At 43.3% G+C, this 26,572-nt stretch overlaps 1 protein-coding gene across 5 annotated transcripts in view; it reads left to right on the plus strand.

Annotated features, from left to right (window-relative positions):
• The window catches only part of rgs3a (regulator of G protein signaling 3a), a 245,639-nt gene that overhangs the window by 199,280 nt on the left and 19,787 nt on the right, over positions 1-26,572 (plus strand). For all 5 annotated transcript variants that reach the window (XM_080420006.1, XM_080420008.1, XM_080420007.1 and 2 more), the window contains one exon: positions 16,814-16,884. In XM_080420006.1, coding sequence (XP_080276132.1) covers positions 16,814-16,884 — 71 coding nt within the window. The remainder of the gene's footprint in view (positions 1-16,813; positions 16,885-26,572) is intronic.

Below are 26,572 nucleotides of genomic sequence, written 5' to 3' on the forward strand. Positions count from 1 at the left end.
CGTCTCCTTTGGTCAGTCTAACCAAAGGAAGGCGGTGGCTAAACCGACCTTGTCCAAATGGATCGTGGAAGCGATCAGATTGGCCTATGAGAGTAGTGGGTCGGCAGTCCCGGAGAGACTGAGGGCCCACTCTACTCGGGGTGCTGCTGCATCTTGGGCCCTCTACAGAGGGGCGTCGATGCAGGAGATATGCTCTGCGGCGAACTGGTCGTCTCCTTTGACCTTTGCAGCCTGTTACAGCCTGGATGTGGCGGCATCAGTGATGGCGCACACAGTCTTGGGTATGGCGGCTGGTTCAAGCCAGGGGAGTGATGGGCAAGCCTAGGGGCATGCTTCTCTTCCTGCTTGTTCTTCCTCTTAAGCCTCCCCTGGACCGGCTAGGCTGGGTCCGGGGGAGAGGAGGTCCTGGTTCTCATGTCACTATGGGGAAGACTGGGGTCTGTCCATTAGATGCATGAGGCAGACTTTGTTGTCTGCTGGAACCTTTCCGCGTTCTGGCCCAGAGGGCCAGGGGCGCCCATGAGGCCGAGGTCTCGCCTGAGGGGCGGGTCCTGGGGCCAAGGGCGTGCGGGTGGGTAGGGTCTAGGGCATGTGGCTCCCCAGGGGGCGTGCATGTGTCCCATACTGTATGTAAGTACATTACGAAGGAAAGACATAAAATTAGGGGTTACGTATGTAACCCCAGTTTTATTATTTCCGTAAGTAATGTACTTACCGAAAACCCCTTCTGTGCGCATTTGTGGCGGGCAGAGGTGAAGTTTTCAGAGGGCGTATCCCAATGACGCGGGGGGTTTTATACCCCTTCCGGAATACCGGATTTGCGTCACAGGACCCTATCCAATAAGATTGCAACGGGAGTCCATGTATTGTGCTCTGTGCATCGCTAGGGGGCGATGTTATCCCATATGTAAGTACATTACTTACGGAAATAATAAAACTGGGGTTACATACGTAACCCCTATTTTTACTTCTACTCCACTACATCTCAGAGGCAAATATTGTACTTTTACTCCACTACAATTATTAGAAAACTTTAGTTACTAGTTACTTTGCAGATATAAATATATTACATTATAAAACATACATTAGCCCTATTTTCTACCTAGGCTATTTGAAAATATTTAGCTATTTTCAAACATTTTAGTACTATTACTTTTGGTACTTTAACTACATTTTGATACCAATACTTTTGTACTTTTACTCAAGTAAATTTTGAATTACGGACTTTTACTTGTAACGGAGTACTTCTACATTGCAGTATTGATACTTTTACTTAAGTAAAACATTTTAGTACTTTTTCCACCACTGCCTATATGGGGCGGAATCTGCCAATGCTTTTTCAATGAGAATCGTGCGCGTTTGATGGTCCTGCGCATCTTTCCGTGTGTGGCGTACACCTTTGCGTTTATTTGAAGCAGATAAATGCTGGAGACAGATGCTGATTTCCCCCCTCTGTCCAATAGTGTGAGTCGAAGGTGGTTACGGGAAGGGCCCTGAAAGTGAGTGGCAGGTGGGTCACTGGTTATTGGGACAGAATGCTCTGCGAGCTACTCCGTTTTTTAGAATGCGTTGGTTGCAAAAAACTGTCGGCCGCGCACAACATGAGTTTATCAGCGGGCCGGGCAACCATACTTTGGTGTGACCGTGCCCGTACACCTGTAAACCTGAATGTGACAATAAAAGTTGAGAATTTTACCGTGTAGATTGGTGGCCCAGAGATAAAGAAAAAGGGTATCTGTGGCATAAATTATGCATATCAAGCAGGGGGTCCTTGAAATTCAAAAGGTTGCCCCCACATCAGGGGGCAACCCCTGCGAGCTCAAGGTCGCCCTTTCACGGGCCAGACCCACAGGTCTAGCTCCTGGGGGTTCTCGTGGAACACCTCGTTCCCTCCCTGTCTCAGAAGGTCTCTGAGCAGAGGGAGAGGCCACGGCTCGTCGCAGAGGAGAGGAGTAATCTCCGACCTCCACACGCCCCATGCTGGGGCCACCAGCAGGGCTGTCAGGCCCTGGAGCCTGACCTTCTCCAACGTTGGAGGGATCAGCTCCATGCGGGAAAGCATACAGTAGTACGCTCGGCCACCTGTGTGCCAAGATGGCGCACACAGTCTTGGGTATGGCGGCTGGTTCAAGCCAGGGGAGTGATGGGCAAGCCTAGGGGCATGCTTCTCTTCCTGCTTGTTCTTCCTCTTAAACCTCCCCTGGACCGGCTAGGCTGGGTTCGGGGGAGAGGAGGTCCTGGTTCTCATGTCACTATGGGGAAGACTGGGGTCTGTCCATTAGATGCATGAGGCAGACTGTGTGGTCTGTCAGGGCCTGTTTCCTACTGGAACCTTTCCGCGTCCTGGCCCAGAGGTTCAGGGGCGCCCATGAGGCTGAGGTCTCGCCTGAGGGGCGGGTCCTGGGGCCAAGGGCGTGCGGGTGGGTAGGGTCTAGGGCATGTGGCTCCCCAGGGGGCGTGCATGTGTCCCATATGTAAGTACATTACGAAGGAAAGACATAAAAATAGGGGTTACGTATGTAACCCCAGTTTTATTATTACCGTAAGTAATGTACTTACCGAAAACCCCTTCTGTGCGCATTTGTGGCGGGCAGAGGTGAAGTTTTCAGAGGGCGTATCCCAATGACGCGGGGGGTTTTATACCCCTTCCGGAATACCGGATTTGCGTCACAGGACCCTATCCAATAAGATTGCAACGGGAGTACATGTATTGTGCTCTGTGCATCGCTAGGGGGCGATGTTATCCCATATGTAAGTACATTACTTACGGAAATAATAAAACTGGGGTTACATACGTAACCCCTATTTTACTTCTACTCCACTACATCTCAGAGGCAAATATTGTACTTTTACTCCACTACAATTATTAGAAAACTTTAGTTACTAGTTACTTTGCAGATGTAAATATATTACATTATAAAACATACATTAACCACTTTAGCCCTATTTTCTACCTAGGCTATTTAAAAATATTTTGCTATTTTCAAACATTTTAGTACTTTTAGTTTTGGTACTTTAACTACATTTTGATACCAATACTTTTGTACTTTTACTCAAGTAAATTTTTAATTACGGACTTGTACTTGTAACGGAGTACTTCTACATTGCAGTATTGATACTTTTACTTAAGTAAAACATTTTAGTACTTTTTCCACCACTGCCTATATGGGGCGGAATCTGCCAATGCTTTTTCAATGAGAATCGTGCGGGTTTGATGGTCCTGCGCATCTTTCCGCGTGTGGCGTACACCTTTGCGTTTATTTGAAGCAGATAAATGCTGGAGACAGATGCTGATTTCCCCCCTCTGTCCAATAGTGTGAGTCGAAGGTGGTTACGGGAAGGGCCCTGAAAGTGAGTGGCAGGTGGGTCACTGGTTATTGGGACAGAATGCTCTGCGAGCTACTCCATTTTTTAGAATGCGTTGGTTGCAAAAAACTGTCGGCCGCGCACAACATGTGTTTATCAGCGGGCCGGGCAACCATACTTTGGTGTGACCGTGCCCGTACACCTGTAAACCTGAATGTGACAATAAAAGTTGAGAATTTTACCGTGTAGATTGGTGGCCCAGAGATAAAGAAAAAGGGTATCTGTGGCATAAATTATGCATATCAAGCAGGGGGTCCATGAAATTCAAAAGGTTGCCCCCACATCAGGGGGCAACCCCTGCGAGCTCAAGGTCGCCCTTTCACGGGCCAGACCCACAGGTCTAGCTCCTGGGGGTTCTGGTGGAACACCTCGTTCCCTCCCTGTCTCAGAAGGTCTCTGAGCAGAGGGAGAGGCCACGGCTCGTCGCAGAGGAGAGGAGTAATCTCCGACCTCCACACGCCCCATGCTGGGGCCACCAGCAGGACTGTCAGGCCCTGGAGCCTGACCTTCTCCAACGTTGGAGGGATCAGCTCCATGCGGGAAAGCATACAGTAGTACGCTCGGCCACCTGTGTGCCAAGATGGCGCACACAGTCTTGGGTATGGCGGCTGGTTCAAGCCAGGGGAGTGATGGGCAAGCCTAGGGGCATGCTTCTCTTCCTGCTTGTTCTTCCTCTTAAACCTCCCCTGGACCGGCTAGGCTGGGTCCGGGGGAGAGGAGGTCCTGGTTCTCATGTCACTATGGGGAAGACTGGGGTCTGTCCATTAGATGCATGAGGCAGACTGTGTGGTCTGTCAGGGCCTGTTTCCTTCTGGAACCTTTCCGCGTCCTGGCCCAGAGGGCCAGGGGCGCCCATGAGGCCGAGGTCTCGCCTGAGGGGCGGGTCCTGGGGCCAAGGGCGTGCGGGTGGGTAGGGTCTAGGCGGGCATGTGGCTCCCCAGGGGGCGTGCATGTGTCCCATATGTAAGTACATTACGAAGGAAAGACATAAAAATAGGGGTTACGTATGTAACCCCAGTTTTATTATTTCCGTAAGTAATGTACTTACCGAAAACCCCTTCTGTGCGCATTTGTGGCGGGCAGAGGTGAAGTTTTCAGAGGGCGTATCCCAATGACGCGGGGGGGTTTTATACCCCTTCCGGAATACCGGATTTGCGTCACAGGACCCTATCCAATAAGATTGCAACGGGAGTCCATGTATTGTGCTCTGTGCATCGCTATAGGGGGCGATGTTATCCCATATGTAAGTACATTACTTACGGAAATAATAAAACTGGGGTTACATACGTAACCCCTATTTTTACTTCTACTCCACTACATCTCAGAGGCAAATATTGTACTTTTACTCCACTACAATTATTAGAAAACTTTAGTTACTAGTTACTTTGCAGATATAAATATATTACATTATAAAACATACATTAACCACTTTAGCCCTATTTTCTACCTAGGCTATTTGAAAATATTTTGCTATTTTCAAACATTTTAGTACTTTTACTTTTGGTACTTTAACTACATTTTGATACCAATACTTTTGTACTTTTACTCAAGTAAATCTCTAATTACGGACTTTTACTTGTAACGGAGTACTTCTACATTGCAGTATTGATACTTTCACTTAAGTAAAACATTTTTGTAATTTTTCCACCACTGCCTATATGGGGCGGAATCTGCCAATGCTTTTTCGATGAGAATCGTGCAGGTTTGATGGTCCCGAGCATCTTTCCGTGTGTGGCGTACACCTTTGCGTTTATTTGAAGCAGATAAATGCTGGAGACAGATGCTGATTTCCCCCCTCTGTCCAATAGTGTGAGTCGAAGGTGGTTACGGGAAGGGCCCTGAAAGTGAGTGGCAGGTGGGTCACTGGTTATTGGGACAGAATGCTCTGCGAGCTACTCCGTTTTTTAGAATGCGTTGGTTGCAAAGAACTGTCGGCCGCGCACAACATGAGTTTATCAGTGGGCCGGGCAACCATACTTTGGTGTGACCGTGCCCGTACACCTGTAAACCTGAATGTGACAATAAAAGTTGAGAATTTTACCGTGTAGATTGGTGGCCCAGAGATAAAGAAAAAGGGTATCTGTTCCATAAATAATGCATATCAAGCAGGGGGTCCTTGAAATTCAAAAGGTTGCCCCCACATCAGGGGGCAACCCCTTCGAGCTCAAGGTCGCCCTTTCACGGGCCAGACCCACAGGTCTAGCTCCTGGGGGTTCTCGTGGAACACCTCGTTCCCTCCCTGTCTCAGAAGGTCTCTGAGCAGAGGGAGAGGCCACGGCTCGTCGCAGAGGAGAGGAGTAATCTCCGACCTCCACACGCCCCATGCTGGGGCCACCAGCAGGACTGTCAGGCCCTGGAGCCTGACCTTCTCCAACGTTGGAGGGATCAGCTCCATGCGGGAAAGCATACAGTAGTACGCTCGGCCACCTGTGTGCCAAGATGGCGCACACAGTCTTGGGTATGGCGGCTGGTTCAAGCCAGGGGAGTGATGGGCAAGCCTAGGGGCATGCTTCTCTTCCTGCTTGTTCTTCCTCTTAAGCCTCCCCTGGACCGGCTAGGCTGGGTCCGGGGGAGAGGAGGTCCTGGTTCTCATGTCACTATGGGGATGAGGCAGACTGTGTGGTCTGTCAGGGCCTGTTTCCTTCTGGAACCTTTCCGCGTCCTGGCCCAGAGGGGTGCCCATGAGGCCGAGGTCTCGCCTGAGGGGCGGGTCCTGGGGCCAAGGGCGTGCGGGTGGCTAGGGTCTAGGGCATGTGGCTCCCCAGGGGGCGTGCATGTGTCCCATACTGTATGTAAGTACATTACGAAGGAAAGACATAAAAATAGGGGTTACGTATGTAACCCCAGTTTTATTATTTCCGTATTTGTCTGTGCGCATTTGTGGCGGGCAGAGGTGAAGTTTTCAGAGGGCGTATCCCAATGACGCGGGGGGTTTTATACCCCTTCCGGAATACCGGCTTTGCGTCACAGGACCCTATCCATTAAGATTGCAACGGGAGTCCATGTATTGTGCTCTGTGCATTGCTAGGGGGCGATGTTATCCCATATGTAAGTACATTACTTACGGAAATAATAAAACTGGGGTTACATACGTAACCCCTATTTTTACTTCTACTCCACTACATCTCAGAGGCAAATATTGTACTTTTACTCCACTACATTTATTAGAAAACTAGGGGTTACGTAGTTAACCCCAGTTTTGTTAGTTCCGTAGTAAGATGCTTACTTATGGGATATCATCGCCCTCTAGCGACGCACAGAGCACAACACATGAACTCCCGGCTACAATATTCCATTGGTTAGGGTCATGAGACGCGAAACCGGAAAACCGGCTGAAACGTGGAGCAGCATGTAGCGGTGGGCCCATGCCTGGGCCTGCGCTCACCACCTACGCCATGGAGCCCATGGCGAGGCCAGCGTCGGGGTGAGCGCCGCTGCTGCCGGAGGCCGCTAGCCTCCTGGCTCTTGGTGGCCTAGAGATAAAGAAAAAGGGTATCTGTGGCATAAATAATGCATATCAAGCAGGTAGTCCTTGAAATTCAAAAGGTTGAGAATCACTGGCTTAAAACACTCCCCTTAAACACACACGCACGCACACACGCATACAAACCCGCATGCATGCATATCACACAGACGCATTTGCTGTTGCCGTGGTAAGAATGATTAATTTTCAGAAGCTGGATGACGCGCCATAGCTACTAATTCGCCATGCGGTGCTTGCATATCTCTAAATACCTTGCGTCACTCTTTCAAGAATGCTTCACAAGCATCCGTCCTGCAAGGACTTTACACGCAAAAGGATCAAAGATACCAAGTTTCATACCAACAGGGCATCCTTTGGTCGGAAAAGCCCCGCAGGAATGTTGATAACATTATAAATGGATAACCGGCATGGCATTCATGGAGGGGGGGGGGGGGGGTTATGAGGACGGAGTGTTGTTGTGTGAACATTGTTCAGTAACATCCTGTCATGTGATATACCGGAAGTATTTTGACAGGAAGCAGCCGTCTCCTAAGTGGGGCTGGATAACAGTGGGCTGAGGAGGGTCCGATTAAAGGAGAAAAAACACATGCACACACCCACGCACGCACCTATATACACACACACACACACACACACACACACACACACACACGCATACACGCACACACGCACGCTCATGCCATGATGAATGAGTCGGTATCCTGTCTGTAGGTCACAGAGTTCCTGTGTGTGAGAGACCATCTTGAACATTAAAGCTGCTGTAATTGATATTGTTTGGTTAAATTAAGGATTGAATGGCTCTATATTCCCGGAGCAATCATTGCTCTAGACGTGTTTTTTCAATAACAGGGGTCTCTCCATCTCAGAAGAAATACATTTTCAAGTCGGGATATCAATTTCATCAACACAAAAAAATAGGATTTAGATGGCATTTGTAGAATCCCCAGAAGCAAAGATTTTAGTTAAAGTTGTACAATGCAAATTCACAACTAACGATTTTTAGCAACCTCTGCTGGTCACTACCGTCACTGCATACAATTTCCCTAGTCCTCGATTACCCAGAATTCCATTCGTTTTCACCGGAAGCCGGAAGCGTTTCAAAAAGCGATCTTTTAATTGTTTTATACTATCTACGGATCGTTTCTCTTAGCCAGTGGAGCATTAGTTACCATGAGCTGTGCTTTCTTTTTCTGTTCTTTTTCGATCTTCCAATCCTACATTATCTTAAAATCAGCGTGAGGTTCCTTTTTGTTAATAGCGCGGTAGTTCCTGGCCAAACAGGAAACCGTTGCGGTAGTTCCTGAGGACGTCGGCCACGACGTCATGACGTTGGCCAGGAACGTCATTTTCCCGGGAAAGTCCCCCCCGTACACGTTCAATAGAAAATATATAAATAAAAGGCTTCCGGGGGTGAAATTCACGGAGTGGGTGTTGTGAAACTTTTGCCACTCGCAAAAGATATACAATTTAACTTTAGTTTTGTTGAAAACGTTACCTAGTATTACTTTAAAGAACTTCGCTTAAAAACCTATTAAAAGATTTGCTCTGCAAGATCTACAAGCTCGTAGTGCGACACTCGGTGCCGCACTATGAGCTTGTAGATCTGCTGTTAATGTTTCAGTTGAGATCGACTGCCTCACATTTCCCCTCATGTCAACAGGAAGAATTCAACAAGTGAGTTCAGTCAGTGACAGCAGATTGGATGGATGGATATTAGTCAGCTTACAGTGTGAGCCATTCTTCCTGCCTCACTCAGATCGTCCATGTTGCTGTATTAGATCTATTTCCATGCTGTTTCATCTGTTTTTTTTGTTCTACTGCCCCCAGGAGAGGAGCCTGCTTCTTATCCTGTCACAATAGGGGAAAGGCTGTGTTTGCAACGTAGTCTCCAGATCTGTGCCGGCTTTACCAAAACCCGATCGGGAAATGAGGTTGCCAAGTTTCATTGCAGTATACATGAATTCAACATTGCAGTAATAATACATTATATCAAATGTAGATACCCTATAAAAAACCCTGGAAGGCAGAACTTTTGTAGTGATAAAAAATAGAAAACAGTCATTGTAGCCGTTTATGTAGTCATTTATATTTAGTCGTACAACAGAGTCACATCATGACATCATGATGTGACATGTTGTGAGCTTGTAGATCGGCTATTTTCGGTGTGAGACACCTTTTTATGACGGACTATACAGGTATAATAACAGATATACAGTATAGGCATAACAGAGGCAGGTTAAGGCTCCATCCCCTGCAAAGAAAGCTAGTTTTGTTGGTATATCCATGCATAGACAGACAGACAGACATTATGCCCATTCATCTTGGAAATAAATATGAACCTCGCAGGGTTTTTCCTGCAAAGGGAAGTAAGTCTTCTCTTGTCATATTTTGTTGCTGTCAGGCAGAAACCTTGTAAATCCATATATCAACTTTTCATGTTTTTTTTGTGAACTACATTTTCAGGCCGCTGTGCGGCCTTCAAACCAGCCCTATATTGCCCTGATCAGAGCAATGGTCACAGAGTTATGGCCATTTGAAGTGTTAACGCTGCTGTAGCCCCATATCCATATGTTTGCAATTTTGGTTTTTCTGTGTGACTATTTTCATGGAAGACCCCCCTGAACAGTGTTTGTGCCAAGTTTGGTGCGGATCGGTGCAACGGTGCACCTTGCAGGTCTGGATATTACGTTTAGGACCGCGGTACACAGTCTACCCAGCCTCTAGGCAATTTTGATATAGGATGAATGCCCTACTTCACCATACAAGAGTGTCTCACAAAAGTAGATGCAACGTGAGCTTGTAAGTTTTCACTATTTTTTAAAAATAATAATACAAAAGGAACGGTTTTGGACATACAAGGTTTCCACCCGACAGCAAGGATTTCCTATTCAGGATTTCCTATCCTTCCTCCTCTGACATGTTGACCTGTCTGCTCTCTACTTCCACGTTAACACAGACACGTACAGTGGTGGACTCTGGGTCAGCTTAGCATATCGTTGCTGTCAGACAGAAACCTTGTTTTTTTTTGTAAATGAATGCCCTACTTCGTCATACTACAGTGTCACACAAAAGTAGTGGTTAAGTGTGTCTGTGGGTTTTATAAAAAAAATAACCAATTAAAAGTATTAACAAGAGCTTATGACTAAATAATCACTGCATTGGATCCATGGCATTTTTTCCCATTTTCTGAAAAGTAACAGCTTTGGACGCAGAAGGTTTCCACCTGATAGCGATGATATGATATCATATGGCTTTTTCACATTGAGTCTGCAAAGGTCCAACTGTGGCCATATAGCACGCACACTAGGGCTTTCACCAACTAGTCGACTAGTATAACCACTAGTCGACCTTGTTGGTACTAGTCGAATAGTTGAAAAAAAAAAAAAAAAAGTTATTTTTTATTTGTTTTAATGCCATAGTAATGGCCCATCTTATTATTATTATTATCCTCCTGACTTAATTTTTTGTATCAAAAGGGGGTCAAAAGTATGCCCAATAAAAGCCTATTATTGGGCAATGGGGATCCTTGGAGACGCTGCTGTGGTGCTGTGCCAGAAGCGCTTCCCTTAAAACGCCATAAAAATAAAGGCAGGAGGATAATAATAATAGTAATATAGTAGTAGGATGGCATTAAAACAATGCCCCCCCTTTTTTTTTTGTAAATTTTTTTGTAATGTAAATTTTGACTAGTCGACTATTCGACTACCAATGGGTCAAATTAGTCGATCTGTAAAAATCTCTAGTTGTGAAAGCCCTAAAGCACACGCACACGCGCGCACACACACACACACACACACACACACACACACACACACGCACACACACACACACACACACACACACACACACACACACACACACACACACACACACACACACACACACACACACACACACACACACACAAGGTCACGTCGCACAATGTCAGGAAGCAGAGGTCTAACGTGTCGTGTTGCAACAAGACGGTAGTAAATGGAATGAGAGAGTGTTGCCCTGAAGGGAAACATAAGACTGTCTGAGTCCACAACACACTGCAGATGCCAACGTTTGTTTTCATATAAAAATACTATAGTGGTTCTCAAGCTTTTTCATGTCAATTAAGGACCCCCAAATGTATATAGTATTTGGCTGCAGACCCCCATCTGAAAATATTTTGTGCCATTACTAACTCATTTTGCGGTGTACCCCCTGGAACACCCTCAAGGACCCCTGGTGGTCCCCGGACCCAACTTTGGGAACCATTGAAATAAAGTAATAAAAAGGAAGGAAGTATAGCGTGGCTGGAGGAGGGGAGGGGAGGGGATCTGCTGAAAACAAGCGGCCGGGGGGCTGCGCTGCTGAGAAGACAGGTTACGTCCACTAAGAACAACATTAATGTCTTCACCTCTCGGATTTGACTTGATTCAGAGTCTAAAAACGGACTGGGCCAAGAATAGTTCACAGCTATTTATAGACTCCCCAGGTTTATTTATTAATATTATTCCGTGCAAGTCATGAACTTATTAGTGTAAGAAAGTAAGCCCACGCCGAGCCATGTGGCCCATAGGCTGTTTCTGTATAGCTGAGGCTTGATGTACTGTCTGTACAAATCCATTCCCCCAGCCCAGCCATGATGTACAAGTACACCCCCTGGACATGTGGCTAGTACAGTATGTCGCAGGGACTTACCATAGAGTTATATATAATATATCTAGAACCCCAGGGGTCATTGGCGGGGTACCGGGGAGGTCCCCAGCGAAATAAGTTAATATAGCGTCCGTTACAATCATTTTAACCACTTTAACCATTGTGGTATTCTTTGGCTATTCAAAAATAGCAGATATACAAGCTCATAGCGCCAGAGGCGTACGGTCATTGGGGCCAACGAGGCCATGGCCCGGTCTGTGTAAACCCTGCTTGCCCCTGTGTAGGGGCAAGATCCGCCAGGGGGAAACAACAAAAAAATCAACATAACAACATTAGCAGCCCCTCACCCTATAAGTCGCCTTTGTTTTCAAATGGGGCTCATTTGCATTCGGACGAATTGTTAATGAGTGGCCATTAGAAAACCAGTTTCGCCGTCAAACCGGTTCTCCATTGCACCTCTTTCCATTCAGAAATGTAATAGAAGAAGAACCGTCGTCCCAGAGCACCCTGCCCCGGGTCTAAACCGGCGGCCTCGGTCCGCGAAAAAAATGGGTCAGTGTGTTTTGGGACGAGCGTTCCGTTTAAAACGCCATAAAAATAAGGGCAGGAGGATAATAATAATAGTAATATAGTAGTAGGATGGCATTAAAACAATGCCCCCCCCCCCCTTTTTTTTTGTAATTTTTTTTTAAAATGTAAATTTCGACTAGTCGACTACTACTTGGTCAAATGAGTCGACTATTAAAAATCATTAGTTGTGAATGCCCTAACCTGCGCTCATCTTAAAGTGTAAATCAGATATAACTCCAACCCTTTCAGCCCTAAATCTAACCCTCTAAATGTCCCATCCAAACCCCAACCTGAATCTGTTCCTAATCGTAAGCCTGACTCCCTTAAATCTCTTTTTATTAACCATAAAACAACTATTTCTCTTGTTCTCACAATGTCTATTTTGTTCAGCTACACGTGCGGGGTACATGTGGCCCTCACAAGTATAGTAATACAAACACACGCACACGCACACACACACATTACATTACATTACAGTCATTTAGCAGACGCTTTTATCCAAAGCGACTTACAATAAGTGCATTCAACATAGGTAGGGAACGAAAACTACTAATCACCAGAAGTCTTAAGTGCATTTTCTGCAAAAACAAGCAACCAAGAGTATACCTAGCGCCTAAGGTAAAAGTGCAATATATCAGCTACCTATTTCTTTAAACAGATGAGACAAAATAGCAAAATCAAATGAGCAGGAGCTAAAACAAATAACACACACACACACAAATAACACACACACACACACACACACACACACACACACTAGGGCATTCACAACTAATGATTTTTACTTGTCGACTCATTTGATCAAGTACTAGTCGACTAGTCGACTAGTCAAAATTTACATTTAAAAGAAATTACAAAAAAAAAAAAAAAGGAAAAAACGTTTTTATTTTTTTTAGGGGGGGGGGGGCATTGTTTTAATGCCATCCTACTACTATATTACTATTATTATTATCCTCCTGCCCTTATTTTTATGGCGTTTTAAGGGAAGCGCTTCTGGCACAGCAGCACATTACCACAGCAGCATCTCCAAGGATCCCCATTGCCCAATAATAGGCTTTTATTGGGCATACTTTTTTGGCATACTTTTGACCCCCTACTTTTGACCCCCTTTTGATAAAAAATAAAGTCAGGAGGATAATAATAATAGTAAGATGGGCCATTACTATGGCATTAAAACAAATTAAAAAGAAAGCCCTAACACACACACACACACATACACACACACACACACATGCGCGCACATGCATGCACGCACGCACACAAGCATACACACACATCCAGTACCGAGGTTATATTTAGAGAAGAGTTGTGCTCGTTATGCTCCACTGGCCTTACCAGACAGCCGTTCTACTGTGTAAGAGGTGGTGGTGGGGGGGGGGGGTTGTGTTAGATGGATTTTGGTTGGGAAATAGTTGCTAGAGCACTGTTTCTCAATCTACAGTGTAAAATTCTCAGTGTTGATTTAACCCTGAGAGCGCACAAATGGAACGGTGTGTATTTCTGTGTGAGAGGGGTGAGATTTATAACCTCATCAGTCTTAAGAATAAAGCCCAGGATGTGCAGTGACTTTGGCCGTTTTAGCACAAAAAAAGGTTGTTCTGTACTCCTCACGTTTTTGACTCTGTTACAGGACATTCCGATCTGTTGCATTCATCTCTGATCTCCCATAAGGAGATCTTGTTGAACACTCAAACATTTAGCGGAATGAAAATATTATACGTACCACTGTACTGAGGATAGACCACATTATTCGTAGCCACTTACAACTTGGCGGCCCTATTTTGCACATGTCATTATATGTAAACATGTTAAAAAATGTAAAAGAATTGTGCGCTAGGGCTTTCACCAACTAGTCGACTAGTCGACTAGTCGACTAGTATAACCACTAGTCGACTTTGTTGGTACTAGTTGAATAGTTAAAAAAATAAATAAAATGTAATTTGTTTTAATGCCATAGTAATGCCCCATCTTACTATTATTATTATCCTCCTGACTTTATTTTTTATCAAAAGGGGGTCAAAAGTATGCCCAATAAAAGCCTATTATTGGGCAATGGGGATCCTTGGAGACGCTGCTGTGCCAGAAGCGCTTCCCTTAAAACGCCATAAAAATAAGGGCAGGAGGATAATAATAATAGTAATATAGTAGTAGGATGGAATTAAAACAATGCCCCCCCCCCCCCCACATTTTTAATTTGTTTAAATTTTTTTTTAATGTAAATTTTGACTAGTCGACTAGTCGACTAGTCGACTAGTACGTGGTCAAATGTCGACTAGTAAAAACCATTAGTTGTGAATGCCCTATTGTGCGCTTGTAGATCTGCTATTTCCCCCCCCCCAAAAAATAGGGCTTCAGAATATACAGTATCTTTGGTCTTAATACCACACTCTTGAGTCCATGGGCCTGAGACTGCCTCAACCAGTTGTTCGAGAGCCATGTCTTTAAGATCGACTGGTCGATCCAGGGGGGGGGGGTTGGTCAATTGTGGAGCAATTTGAAAACCCAGACAAAACCATGCATTTATATCGTCCGTCATCCGATCATGCTCGGTTTGAGATCATAGAGTAATATCAGAGCAGCGCAGTGTGAATGAACACAGGAAGGACCCTGCGTGGCAGCTTATCAATGGTCCAGGTCGGTGTGTGATCCAATCAGGAGAGAGAACTAATACATGTACAGGATACAGGATAAACCAGCGTGATATAATATGAGAGTGACGACACTAGCGTGGACTCCCATTGTAAGAATGGAATGCGGAAATGCTCGTATCTCAATCAGATAGTTCCAATGTTTGAAACTATAGCCCATAGCGGCCCATATCACTTACCCTACCTTTACAAAAGAAGTACAAAACATGAGTATCTCTCTTCCACGACGGTCAGATACAATCACCTAGTAAGGACTAATGTTTTCCGGAAACCCAATAAACCTCTCCTTTTAAGACGAGATGGAATCAATGGGTTCCCGTTGACTTGTCAGCATGTTGTAAAATGGCTTTTAAAAGGCAGCTGAAAGTCCATTTTGAGGACGTATGAAGATGTAGTGTTCAGCCTTTTATTGACGTGTGGGTTGTAATGTGAGTTGTAAATTGACTTAATTAGTGGTTCCGCTATTGACGATGGCATCAGATGGGATGGGTAGGGCCGGGTCGCGACCTATGGGCATATGGGCTTTGTTTGTAGTCAAGGCATAAATATAGAAAGTAAAGAACACAATGCCTTTCATCTTACTGAACAATCTAATTAGCTTGTATTGTTATGACAGTATATCAAATTAATCCCATTACATATGAAATATAAATAGGTTCTAGAATTCATATCTTGTTTAATTAGCAATGTGCCAGTCTTCCTACAGAGGAGATTCTAATCCCCTGATACAGTATGTCCATTATCATAGCATAGATTTTTTTATTGTTCCACTTATTGTTGCAACGTATTACATGCAAGGTTATTGTACATCATTCTAATTGAGATGATCACAAGGGAACATACTGTCCATTTGGGCATACGCCAAAGTATAAATCAGGTTTTAGTAGACATTCCCCCTCTGATCTTCCCAACCATTTCTGGATCAGGGCCCACTTTTAAATATCAAAACAAGCGTTTGCGGTCCACCCAACTGTCTGACCACTTAACCCATTCAGATTCTACATATGCCTTCTTAATCAATAGTTCTCAAACTGTTTCGTAATTCAAAATTATTCAAAGTTTTTCAAATACTTTCAAGATTTTTCAAAAATGTTCAAAAATTGCAGATGTACAAGCTCTTTGAGCTTGTATATCTATAGCTATTTTTGAATAGCCAGCACTAAAATATAAAATGACACAGATGCTTTCCCAGTTTTAATGGGTCTAACAGGTGTTCAGTCCATGTTGACCTTTGTGACTTCAAAGGAAAACGACTTTTCCCTCAACAAACAGGCAACCTCTCTCATTGTAGTTGCTGTCCACAAAGTACATTAAACATTTGGTTAATGTTGTATCCTCATGTCAGCAGTTACTTGACAACCAACTAAACCAATCATAAGGTGGCAACTCCTCTGGTCTATGGGATCCAGGCTGTACTATTTAGTCCCTGATGGTCAGTCAAATGGAAACACAATACCATCTCAGCCACCTTTCGTGGAAGTGCTTACTATCAATGTCATCTTACACTTGTATATTTATGAGTGAACTGTCGGAAACAGCAAAAATATGTGGGGGGACACAACATAAGTATTAGTCATACTTGATTTGAAACATCATTGAAAATGGAGCCCATGTTCAGTGCTTGTGAAACCAAAGTATGTTCAATGCAAAAGTACAATAAGGTCATTTTGGCGTGCGTGCACACACGCACACGCGCACACGCACACACACACACACACACGCACACGCACACGCACACACACACACACACACACACACACACACACACACACACACACACACACACACACAAACTCTCTCTTTCTCCATGTGAGACCATCTGTGACCAAGCCGTAGCTCAGATTAAACTGTGCTCTCATAATACAATGGGCCATTATTTAGGTTGGTTTCCCTCTCTCTCTCTCTCTCTCTCTCTCACACACACACACACACACACACACACACGCAGGGGCAGTCTCAGGACATCGGTTTACGTGCCCCCCCCCCCCAAACTGGCTAACAGTATAGCTATACAGTATAGGAGGACAATAGCTATAGCTAGCAGTGTGTCTTCCAGAGCCTCTGACTGTGTGGAGTGTACAGTACATGATGCATTCTGTTCTCCTTCCTCTCCCTGCAGCTGAGCTCCGGTTCCCCCTGCAGCTGTGAGGTTGACCCCAACGGCACCAAGAAGAAGAAGTCCAAGAATTTGTAAGTACTTGAAGCACTGGTTCTTATCTAAATTGTTTGGGCTGGGGTGTTGATTTAAGCACTTAGTTGCTGTATGAAGTCTGCGTTCTACAGTGGAGGAAGACTTGTGTCTGAAAGCTGGGCTACATTTAATCACATTAACTCTGGCCTCCCTATTTTGGCCATGTCATTATAGGTGAAAAAGTTCAAGTTTCCACATTTCAACATTCCAGGTAGAGAAACGTTTATATTGGCTTGAAACCAATGGCATCTACATCAATGATGTCATTGGCAGGCAGGTTTCTGAACTGTCTACAGCCCACCAATGAGACAGAAATGGTGCCATCTTATAATGAGCTTGAGGACTAATTATATAAAGATATGGTTGAAAATGGGTGAACAGTTGTTTTTTTTATTTAACATGGTAGTAACAGTAGAAAGAGAGAGGTTTGACAGTGACAAGGAGACAAGAAACAGTCCTTAAAAACAGCATCTCCATTTAGTCCTGTAAGGTATTCATGTCCCATAGAGTTTAGAGTTTAGAGGGGGGGGTCCTTGACACTAACTAACAAACTAAAAGGTTTGAGAAGTTGAGATCTACTGATTTAGAAGGCATTTGTAGAATCGGCCTCAGGTCTTAATGGGTTAAGAGAGATTGAGAGGTACTGTAAATCTCATCACTGGGAAGTGTGCTACCTGTGTGTGTGTGTGTGTGTGTGTGTGTGTGTGTGTGTGTGTGTGTGTGTGTGTGTGCGTGTGTGTGTGTGTGTGTGTGTGTGTGTGTGTGAGTGTGAGTGTGCGTGCGAGTGTGTGTGCGTGCGTGCGTGGGTGCTTGATGCTCACATGTGTTCACGCCTCATTGATTTATCAGCTGTTCATGCATGCTTCAGTTCATTGAGCTGAAAGCAGACTTCACACCCCAGAGACAGTAAAGCCCATGATAGCTGCCCTTTGGTCTGCTATTGTTTAGTTAACTGACACGTTATGTCATTAAGATTCCACAGTTTATTTCTCACCTTTTTCCCCCCTTGTTTCTTTTTATATTGTTTTATGAATTTATTTGTATAGCGCTTTTCTAAACAATGTTACAAAGTGCTTTGCAGACACGTTAAAAACGGCAGACAACCAAGCATTACAAACAAATAAGCAAATAAAACGAACATAATATTGTCAACAATATACAGCAGTAGAAGAAGGCCGATAGACCTAGGAAAAACACTTAACATACAGGTGTGTTTTCAATATTTTTATTTTATCAAATTAGACACAGGTGGTATGGTAAACAATATAATTTAGTTTTTGACATAACTATTCTGACATCATGACTTCAGGATATGATATGAGATGTGTTACCTATTTGCTACAACCGAAAAGAAATGGAGCTCATAAAAAAGGGGTAATCAAGTAGAGATAAAACATACTCTCTGATTAACATACAGTATAACCTCTCTTATCACTGTAATTCTCTGAAAAGGAGGCTTTCTCTCAAAAGCCAGGCAAATAAAAGTGCAATCAAAATGGAAAAGACACTGTTAATCTGCAGTGACCACTGCGACCTGTTATCTCACTGACAATCAGCGGGACATCTCAGCGGCAGGAATGTTAACTGGTTTGTCAGATGTCTTTGAGATCCTATTCAGATAATATGATAGAGAGGCGGGTGCTTTAAGGCCTGACACTCCCCATGACACACCTATCTGTCCTGTCAATGTTTTGTTTTGTGGGGACTCTGTCGTTTATTCAGCCGATACAGTAGTGTTAGATGCCCCGAAGTGAAGTGGCATGTGCCACACCTGTTCTGTTCATTCTCTCTCTCCGTGTGTGTGTGTGTGTGTGTGTGTGTGTGTGTGTGTGTGTGTGTGTGTGTGTGTGTGTGTGTGTGCGTGTGCGTGTGTGAGTGTGAGAGAGAGAAGGAGAGAGGGAAAGTCAAGAATCATAAATCAAGGGGGGCTTACTTGGCTACTAGGCCAGTGGTTCTCAAACTTTTTCGTGCCAAGGACCCCCAAATTGGTATGTATTTGGCCACGGACCCCCACCTGAAAATATGTTGCGCCAGGGACCCCCAGAAGCAAAGAAATATGTTTTGCCAGGGACCCCCAGAAGCAAAGATTTGTGTTAAAAATGTTCGCCTTTAAAAAAAAAAGATTTAAAGATTTGCTCCCATTTTCAAGATTTTTCAAAAATAGCAGATCTACAAGCTCATAGTGCCGCACTATGCACTCAGTGCCGCACTATGAGCTTGTTGATCTGCTATTTTTTTTAAATCTTGAAAAAGCACATTTTGCTGGGGACCCCCTGGTATCCCCCCCAAGGACCCCTGGGGGTCCCCGGACCCCACTTTGAGAATTAGGTGGGAGGATAATAGACTACAGGGTGAGGTATGGTATACACATACAGTATCAAAGTGTGTGCACTCACGTTTCTCATTCAGTACATTATTATTAGACGCTTTTACGCAGCCTGTTAGAGGAGGGGACGTTGTGTGCATTTTGTTGTCGTGCCTTTTTATTACCCCTTGCTGTTTCTGTATAGAAAGTTCAGTAAGTGGAATGAGGGGTCATTGTTGTTGTTCTGCCGTTTCAGCCGGCGACGGAGGTAGTCATGGAGCCGAATGGACTGTCTGTCTGTGTAAAAAAGGGACAGCTGGCATGGTGGGACAGGGGGTGGGACGACTTTTAAGGGTCATGCACCTTTCTTGCCCCCACTGGCTCCCCGCTTCTCTCCAATTCCTCCTCCAATGTGTTTCTAACAGTGGTGTATAGTAACTAAGTACATTTACTCAAGTACAGTACTTATGTACAATTTTGAGGTGCTTTGACTTTACTGGAGTATTTCCAATGTTCAGTACTTTTACTTCTGCTCCACTACATCTCAAGAGGCAAATATATTGTACTTTTACTCCACTACACTTATTTGTAAAATGTAGTCACTAGTTACTTTGTAGATTTTGATTATTATTAGAAAACATGCATTAACCACTTCAGCCCTATATCAATTTCGGCCATTTGAAAATAGACGATCTACAAGCTCACAATGTGTCGCGAAGCGACGCATTGTGAGCTTGTAGATCTGCTATTTTCAAAAGATATTTAGGCTATACATTTTTAAATGGGACATTCTGCATAATGAGTACTTTCTACTTTTGGTACTTTAAGTACATTTTGATACCAATACTTTTGTACTTGTACTCATCTAAATTCTGAATTCTGGACTTTCAGTTGTTGTATTTATACATTGCAGTATTGATACTTTTACTTAAGTAAAACATTTGAGTGCTTTTTCCACCACTGGTTTCTGATCGCACAAGCATGAATCCAATATTCATCAACATACATTTCCACAACCCGACGACCCACTGTCATTTTAGACAGACACAGTATTTTTCAATGGGGAAAACACAATGCTTTTGTTTTGTGAGAAAATGGGTGAGACGGGAGTCAGTCTTGACCTTATACTTACAGTGGCAACAACATCAACAGATTAAATCACTTACCATAAACACAGATTAAGTCACTTACCATAAATGAATGGACCCTGTAGTTTAAACAAACATCATGTCTTCTGAGTCAGTATTTTGAGAAATAAGTGCGTTTGGTGGAGATTTACGGGAGATTTATGACCTCTCGCCTGGTGTCAGTGTCAGGGAGCCGTCACGCTAAATTCCGGGAGACTCCCGGAGCTGTATACCGGGAGACGTGGGACGTCTGAGAATCTTCCAACAACTGCTGTCATCAGTGGTGGAAAGTAACTAAAAACATTTACTCAAGTACTGTACTTAAGTACAATTTTGAGGTATTTGCACTTTACTTGAGTATTTCCAATTTTCAGTACTTTTACTTCTACTCCACTACATCTCAGAGGCAAATATTATACTTTTACTCCACTACAGTTATATGAAAACTTTAGTTACTATAGTTACTTTGTAGATTTTTATTATTACTACAAAATATACATCAACCACTTCAGTCCTATTTACATTTCGGCCATTTGAAAATAGCCAATCTACAAGCTCACAATGCGTTGCAATGCAACGCATTGTGAGCTTGTAGATCTGCTATTTTCAAAAGAGTTCTATTCATTTGAAAACTTGAATTCTGCATAATGGTTACTTTCGTTTTTGGTACTTTAAGTACATTTTGACACCAATACTTTTGTACTTTTACTCAAGCACATTTTGAATTCCAGACTTGTACTTGTAACAGAGTAATTCTAGATTGCAGTATTGATACTTTGCTTTAAGTAAAACGTGTGAGTGCTTTTTCCACCACTGGCTGTCATCTTAAAACAGCATAACAGTGTAACACTAGACTCTTGACGCTGTTGTGTTCCCGCCATCAGGGCATCCCCTCTGTTTCCAGAACGCTGACATGATGCTATGCTAAGGGGGAGGGAGGCTTTGTTTGGTTCTGTGTGAGAGAAAAAAAGACCAAGGCCGGCATTTATGCGATGGATCTCCTTTTACGCCACTATAGCAGGATCTCTGCTTAAGAGGGTATATCTCATCTCCTAACAATGTTTGTTGTGGGGGCTGATAGCGTAAAGGCTATCTGACTACGTCAGGGGAGATCAAATCGGGTGACATCATGCTTAAATGCCCAGATGTTAAGGGGCATGCATCACACCTCAATGACTGTTCATTGTGCGCGCTAGGGCTTTCACCAACTAGTCGACTAGTCGACTAGTCGACTAGTATAACCACTAGTCGACCTTGTTGGTACTATTCGAATAGTTGAAAAGAAAAAAAAAAGAATTTTTTGTTGTTTTGTTTTTTGTTTTGTTTTAATGCCATAGTAATGGCCCATCTTACTATTATTATTATCCTCCTGACTTTATTTTTTTATCAAAAGGGGGTCAAAAGTATGCCCAATAAAAGACTATTATTGGGCAATGGGGATCCTTGGAGACGCTGCTGTGGTGCTGTGCTGCTGTGCCAGAAGCGCTTCCCTTAAAACGCCATAAAAATAAGGGCAGGAGGATAATAATAATAGTAATATAGTAGTAGGATGGCATTAAAACAATGTCCCCCCTTTTTTTTGGGGTAATTTTTTTTTTAATGTAAATTTCGACTAGTCGACTAGTCGACTACCACTGGGTCAAATTAGTCGACCTGTAAAAATCTCTAGTCGTGAAAGCCCTAGCGCGCGTGTGTGTGTGTACGCGTGCGTGCGTGCGTGTGTGCACGTTTCTCAGTAGATCAGTGGTTTTAAAGTGGGGTCCAGGGACTCCCAGGGTTCCTTGGGGGGGTTCTAAATTGACCCTTACAAGTCTGTAACTCTGACAGTTTTAAAGGAATAGTTCACCCAAAAAATGACTTATTTCTTATCAATTACACACCCCATGAAGCATCGAATTCATGGAGATTTGTTTTTGTTTTTGTCGCATTCCTAAGCCAATAATTTGATGACCGGCGGTCTCTCCGGTAGGAGACACAAAGAGTCTCCTTTGTGTCTCCAAACCGGAATCCATTAGCATCTTTATCATTACCATCAAATCATTGGCTCAGGAATGTGACATAAAAAGAAAAATCTCCTTGAATTCAATGCTTCATGGGTGTGTAATTGATAGAAAATAAGTCATCTTTTGGGTGAACTACACCTTTCAGTGTGAGAACCACTGCAGAGTAGATCATTGTCTCAGTTCTCTGACTCAACTCTTCTTCATATTGACTGAAGGGCATCAAGTCAGCAGGGGGGGGGGGCTGTTGTTGTTGTCTGGACATGTACTGTATCTCTCCAGACTGATTCACCCTCTAAACACTTGTGTTAGTATGGCATCACCTTGGCCTGTGTGATCCTTTGTGAAGAGTTCATATGATAACATGAACAGCATGACTGTTGCCCCCCTGCCATGTCTCTGCGTAACATGCACTGGTGTAAAGTAACTAAGTACATTTACTCAAGTACTGTACTTAAGGACAATTTTGAGGTACCTTTTCTTTACTGGAGTATTTCCAATTTTCTATACTTTTACGTCTACTCCACTACATCTCAGAGGCAAATATTGTACTTTTACTCCACTACAATTATTTGAAAACTTTAGTTACTTTTCAGATATAAATTATTATATTATGAAACATACATTAACCACTTTAGCCCTATTTTATACATAGGCTATTTGAAAATAGCAGATCTACAAGTTGTAGTTCTGCTATTTTCAAATATTTTAGTACTTTTACTTTTGGTACGTTAAGTACATTTTGATGCCAATACTTTGGTACTATTACTCAAGTCAATTTCTTTCCGGACTTTAACTTGTAACAGCGTATTTCCACGTTGCAGTATTGGTACTTCTACTTAAGTAAAACATGTGAGTACTTTTTCCACCACTGAGCATCACCTTGGCCTGTGTGATCATTGTGAGGAGTTCATATGATAACATGAACAGCATGACTTGCCCCGTTGCCATGTCTCTGTGTAACTTGATGGAATGCCAGCCAGGATCTGTTTTAACTCAGCTTCTCATATGACCAAGCATGTAGGAAATGCAGACATTCTGTCCAGACGGTGGAGGAGGCGATGACAGCTCACACTAACATATTTGTCCTTCCGTTCCTTATGCCTTTCTGTCCTTTATTGTCCCATAGGGCATGGGGTCCTTCAACAGGGGGTCCGGGACCCCTAGGGGGTCCTCTGAGTTACTACAAAAATGACCCTTTTTCCCATCTCAAAGTTCTGTATCTTTTGTCCAGATGGCATGATCGTAAAGTGACGTTTGTGGGGATGATCAGTGTCATTTACTATTGTGAGTGCTAAATGTGTGATATGGCTTTATCCTTCACATCAGAAAGTGTGGGGGGTGGGAAGGCCAATAATCCAATAATCTCTAAGGTTATGGGTTTTCATGGCAGAGCTTCACCTTGCAGATTGATTCATATTGATTGATTGAATACTTGGTTTTCAACAGTGGTTTTCAACCTTTTTCATATCAAGGTCTATTATTTATTGGGCATTTGAGCCACGGACCACCATTTGATGAGATTTAGACTCTCAGACCCAAGACTTATTTACTTACTTAATATTCTGTTGTTGTTGGATAAGATTTTGTCCACAATTCCATGCTGTATTGATGTTGGTACCATAGGAGAGATAAACAGGCAAACGATGATCAAAATAACAATGATTTAATTAAGTAATGCAGATGTTTAACAATAATTAAACTTTTGAGAGCGTAGCATGCAACCAAATGGACCTGTAAGGGTCCAATTGGTTTAAATTTACACTCTCAAGAGTTAAAGATCTATACGGTTCCATTTGCTTACAAACTCTCCATCATTTAGCTGGGGACCACCTGGAACCTCCTCAAGGACCGCTGGTGGTCCCCGGACCACTGGTTGAGAACCACTGCTTTATTAGACAGAAATGTAAACAGTCAGACATTTGAGCTGAAAGGATAACACAAAAAAGTCCAGGGGTCTTGTTTCCATTGTGGTGCTATGTATTCAATTCATCAACATAGCATAAAAAATAACACCAAAATACAATATCATCAACAAATATCTCTGCAAACAGACACATTTCAGGTTAAATTTACAGTAATACACACCCATAACCCCACCCACACACGCACCCTCCAACTCCCTTGACTTTATGCATTGGTGTAGAATTGCACGTGACACATTAAACTACTTAGCTCTAAAAGATATTGACATTGTTCCCACTATCCCACCTCCTTCCCAGGACATCTGATCCCTTGTTCTTTTCTCCTCTTGCTCTCGTTTTCTTGCTGTCATTCGTAAAGGGCTGTTTTTTTTTTGTTCAATGGTTTTCCCCCCAAGCCTGATTGAAATCTGACCTCCTGCGTTTGTGTTAAAGTGTCGCTGAGCCGACACAGCAAAATGCGGAGTGTTAATTTAGCTCCGAACGTGTCAAAATGGACAGCAAGGGTGGGCCGAGGTAAACAAGGTTGTTTTTGTGGCGCGATAGTGGCCTACATGTGGAATACAGTAGTATGTGTACTGTGCAGTGTTGTGTTTACTCAGATTAAAATATATACCATAAACTACCTGACTGTCTGTCTGTCTGTCTGTCTGTCTGTCTGTCTGTCTGTCTGTCTGTCTGTCTGTCTGTCTGTCTGTCTGTCTGTCTGTCTGTCTGTCTGTCTGTCTGTCTGTGGTGGAAGAAGTACTCTGATTATTTTACTTAAGTTAAAATACCAACACCACAGTGTAGAAATACTCTCTATTTAAGCACTTTTACTTTGGTACTCACAACGCGTCACATCGCGACGCGTTGTGAGCTTGTAGATCTGCTATTTTCAAACATTTTTGTACTTTTACTTTTGGCACTTTAAGTATATGTTGATGCCACTAGTTTTGTACTTTTACTCAAGTGAAATTTTGATTACAGGACTTTTACTTGTAAGTTGTAACAGAGTATTTTCTACCCTGTGGAAATAATCTGAGTACTTATTCCAGCACTGGTGAGTGGTGACACAGGTGGAGAATGGTTCTGTTGGCTGTAGGGGAGTTGCAACCTGTCTATTAAATCATTATGCCTGTCTCAGTTTAAAGGTGGAACACCTGGACTGTCTGGCCTACTAAACAATCCCCTCCCAACAATAACATTGCTTCCTGAGGAAGCACTGTTACAATCCCTTATTGTGGTTTTTCAGGTGTTTGAAGCTGAACGCGTCCACAGGGACTTTCATTTTAAACGTTGACAATGACTTTAGCTATGGTTCTGGATAATTGATGTTGAGTGTGTGAGTAATGAAGACTATAATTAAGCTGAAATCACATGTGGTTGAAATCTTTACTTTGAATTTGAATGAATAAAACATTATTTCAACCAATCTGAATGCTAGACTAGAGCAGTGGTTCTCAACCTGTGGGTCGGGACCCCGGGTGGGTCCTCACATGATTTTGGTGGGTCCCCAACAAACCAACACACAGTATTAGTGTGCCGTATACAGGGTGTCTGCACATTTCTAAAGTGACAATTTAAGGACATTTTTAATACCTCTAAAATAAAATAAATAAATTAAATGAGACCATTGCTGCGTCAAAAGTAATCAACAAACGATTACGAAAGATGCAAACATTTTGAAAATAGCTGATAAACAAGCTTGTAGATCAGCTATTTTCACAATATATCTGTGGAACCGAGTCAAACTAAATGTAATACCTCAATTCCTACAATTCCAAGTGCTTGTCAGGGTAGGGGGGTCCCCATGGCCTGAAAAGGTTGAGGACCACTGGACTAGAGTATGGTAAAACAACATGACATGTCGGCCTTGGGGTCGAATAGGATATACCTACTGTAATGAAGCTGCCTGCCTGAAGCTCAAAATTGAACTTGGACAAGCAGGGATTGTATTTAGCGGTAGAAGTGGTAGAAATGTGAATACAGGTTGAATCCTGATAGCTAGGCATGAAAATTACAGATGACCCAAACCTGTCTAAAGACTCATAGGTGACACAGTTCAACCTGTAACGCACACAATGAAAGAGTGCGCAACGTATTATGACCTATTACTGTATGTACCCTGCAGTGTCAGCTGAAATCACTAGAGATTTGCAGTACAGAATAATATCCACACTGTTCAAAATCCTCAGTGTTAACTTAAAGGGATAGTTCACCCCAAAAAATTACTTATTTCTATCGATTAGTCACCCCATGGAGACTTGAATTCATGGATATTTTTTAGTTTTTGTCGCATTCCTAAGCCAATAATTTGATGACCAGCGGACCGGTTGACAGCGGTTCCGGTA

This window comes from Gymnoscopelus braueri (assembly GCF_963280865.1).
Source record: "Gymnoscopelus braueri genome assembly, chromosome: 22".
Classification (NCBI taxonomy): domain Eukaryota; kingdom Metazoa; phylum Chordata; class Actinopteri; order Myctophiformes; family Myctophidae; genus Gymnoscopelus; species Gymnoscopelus braueri.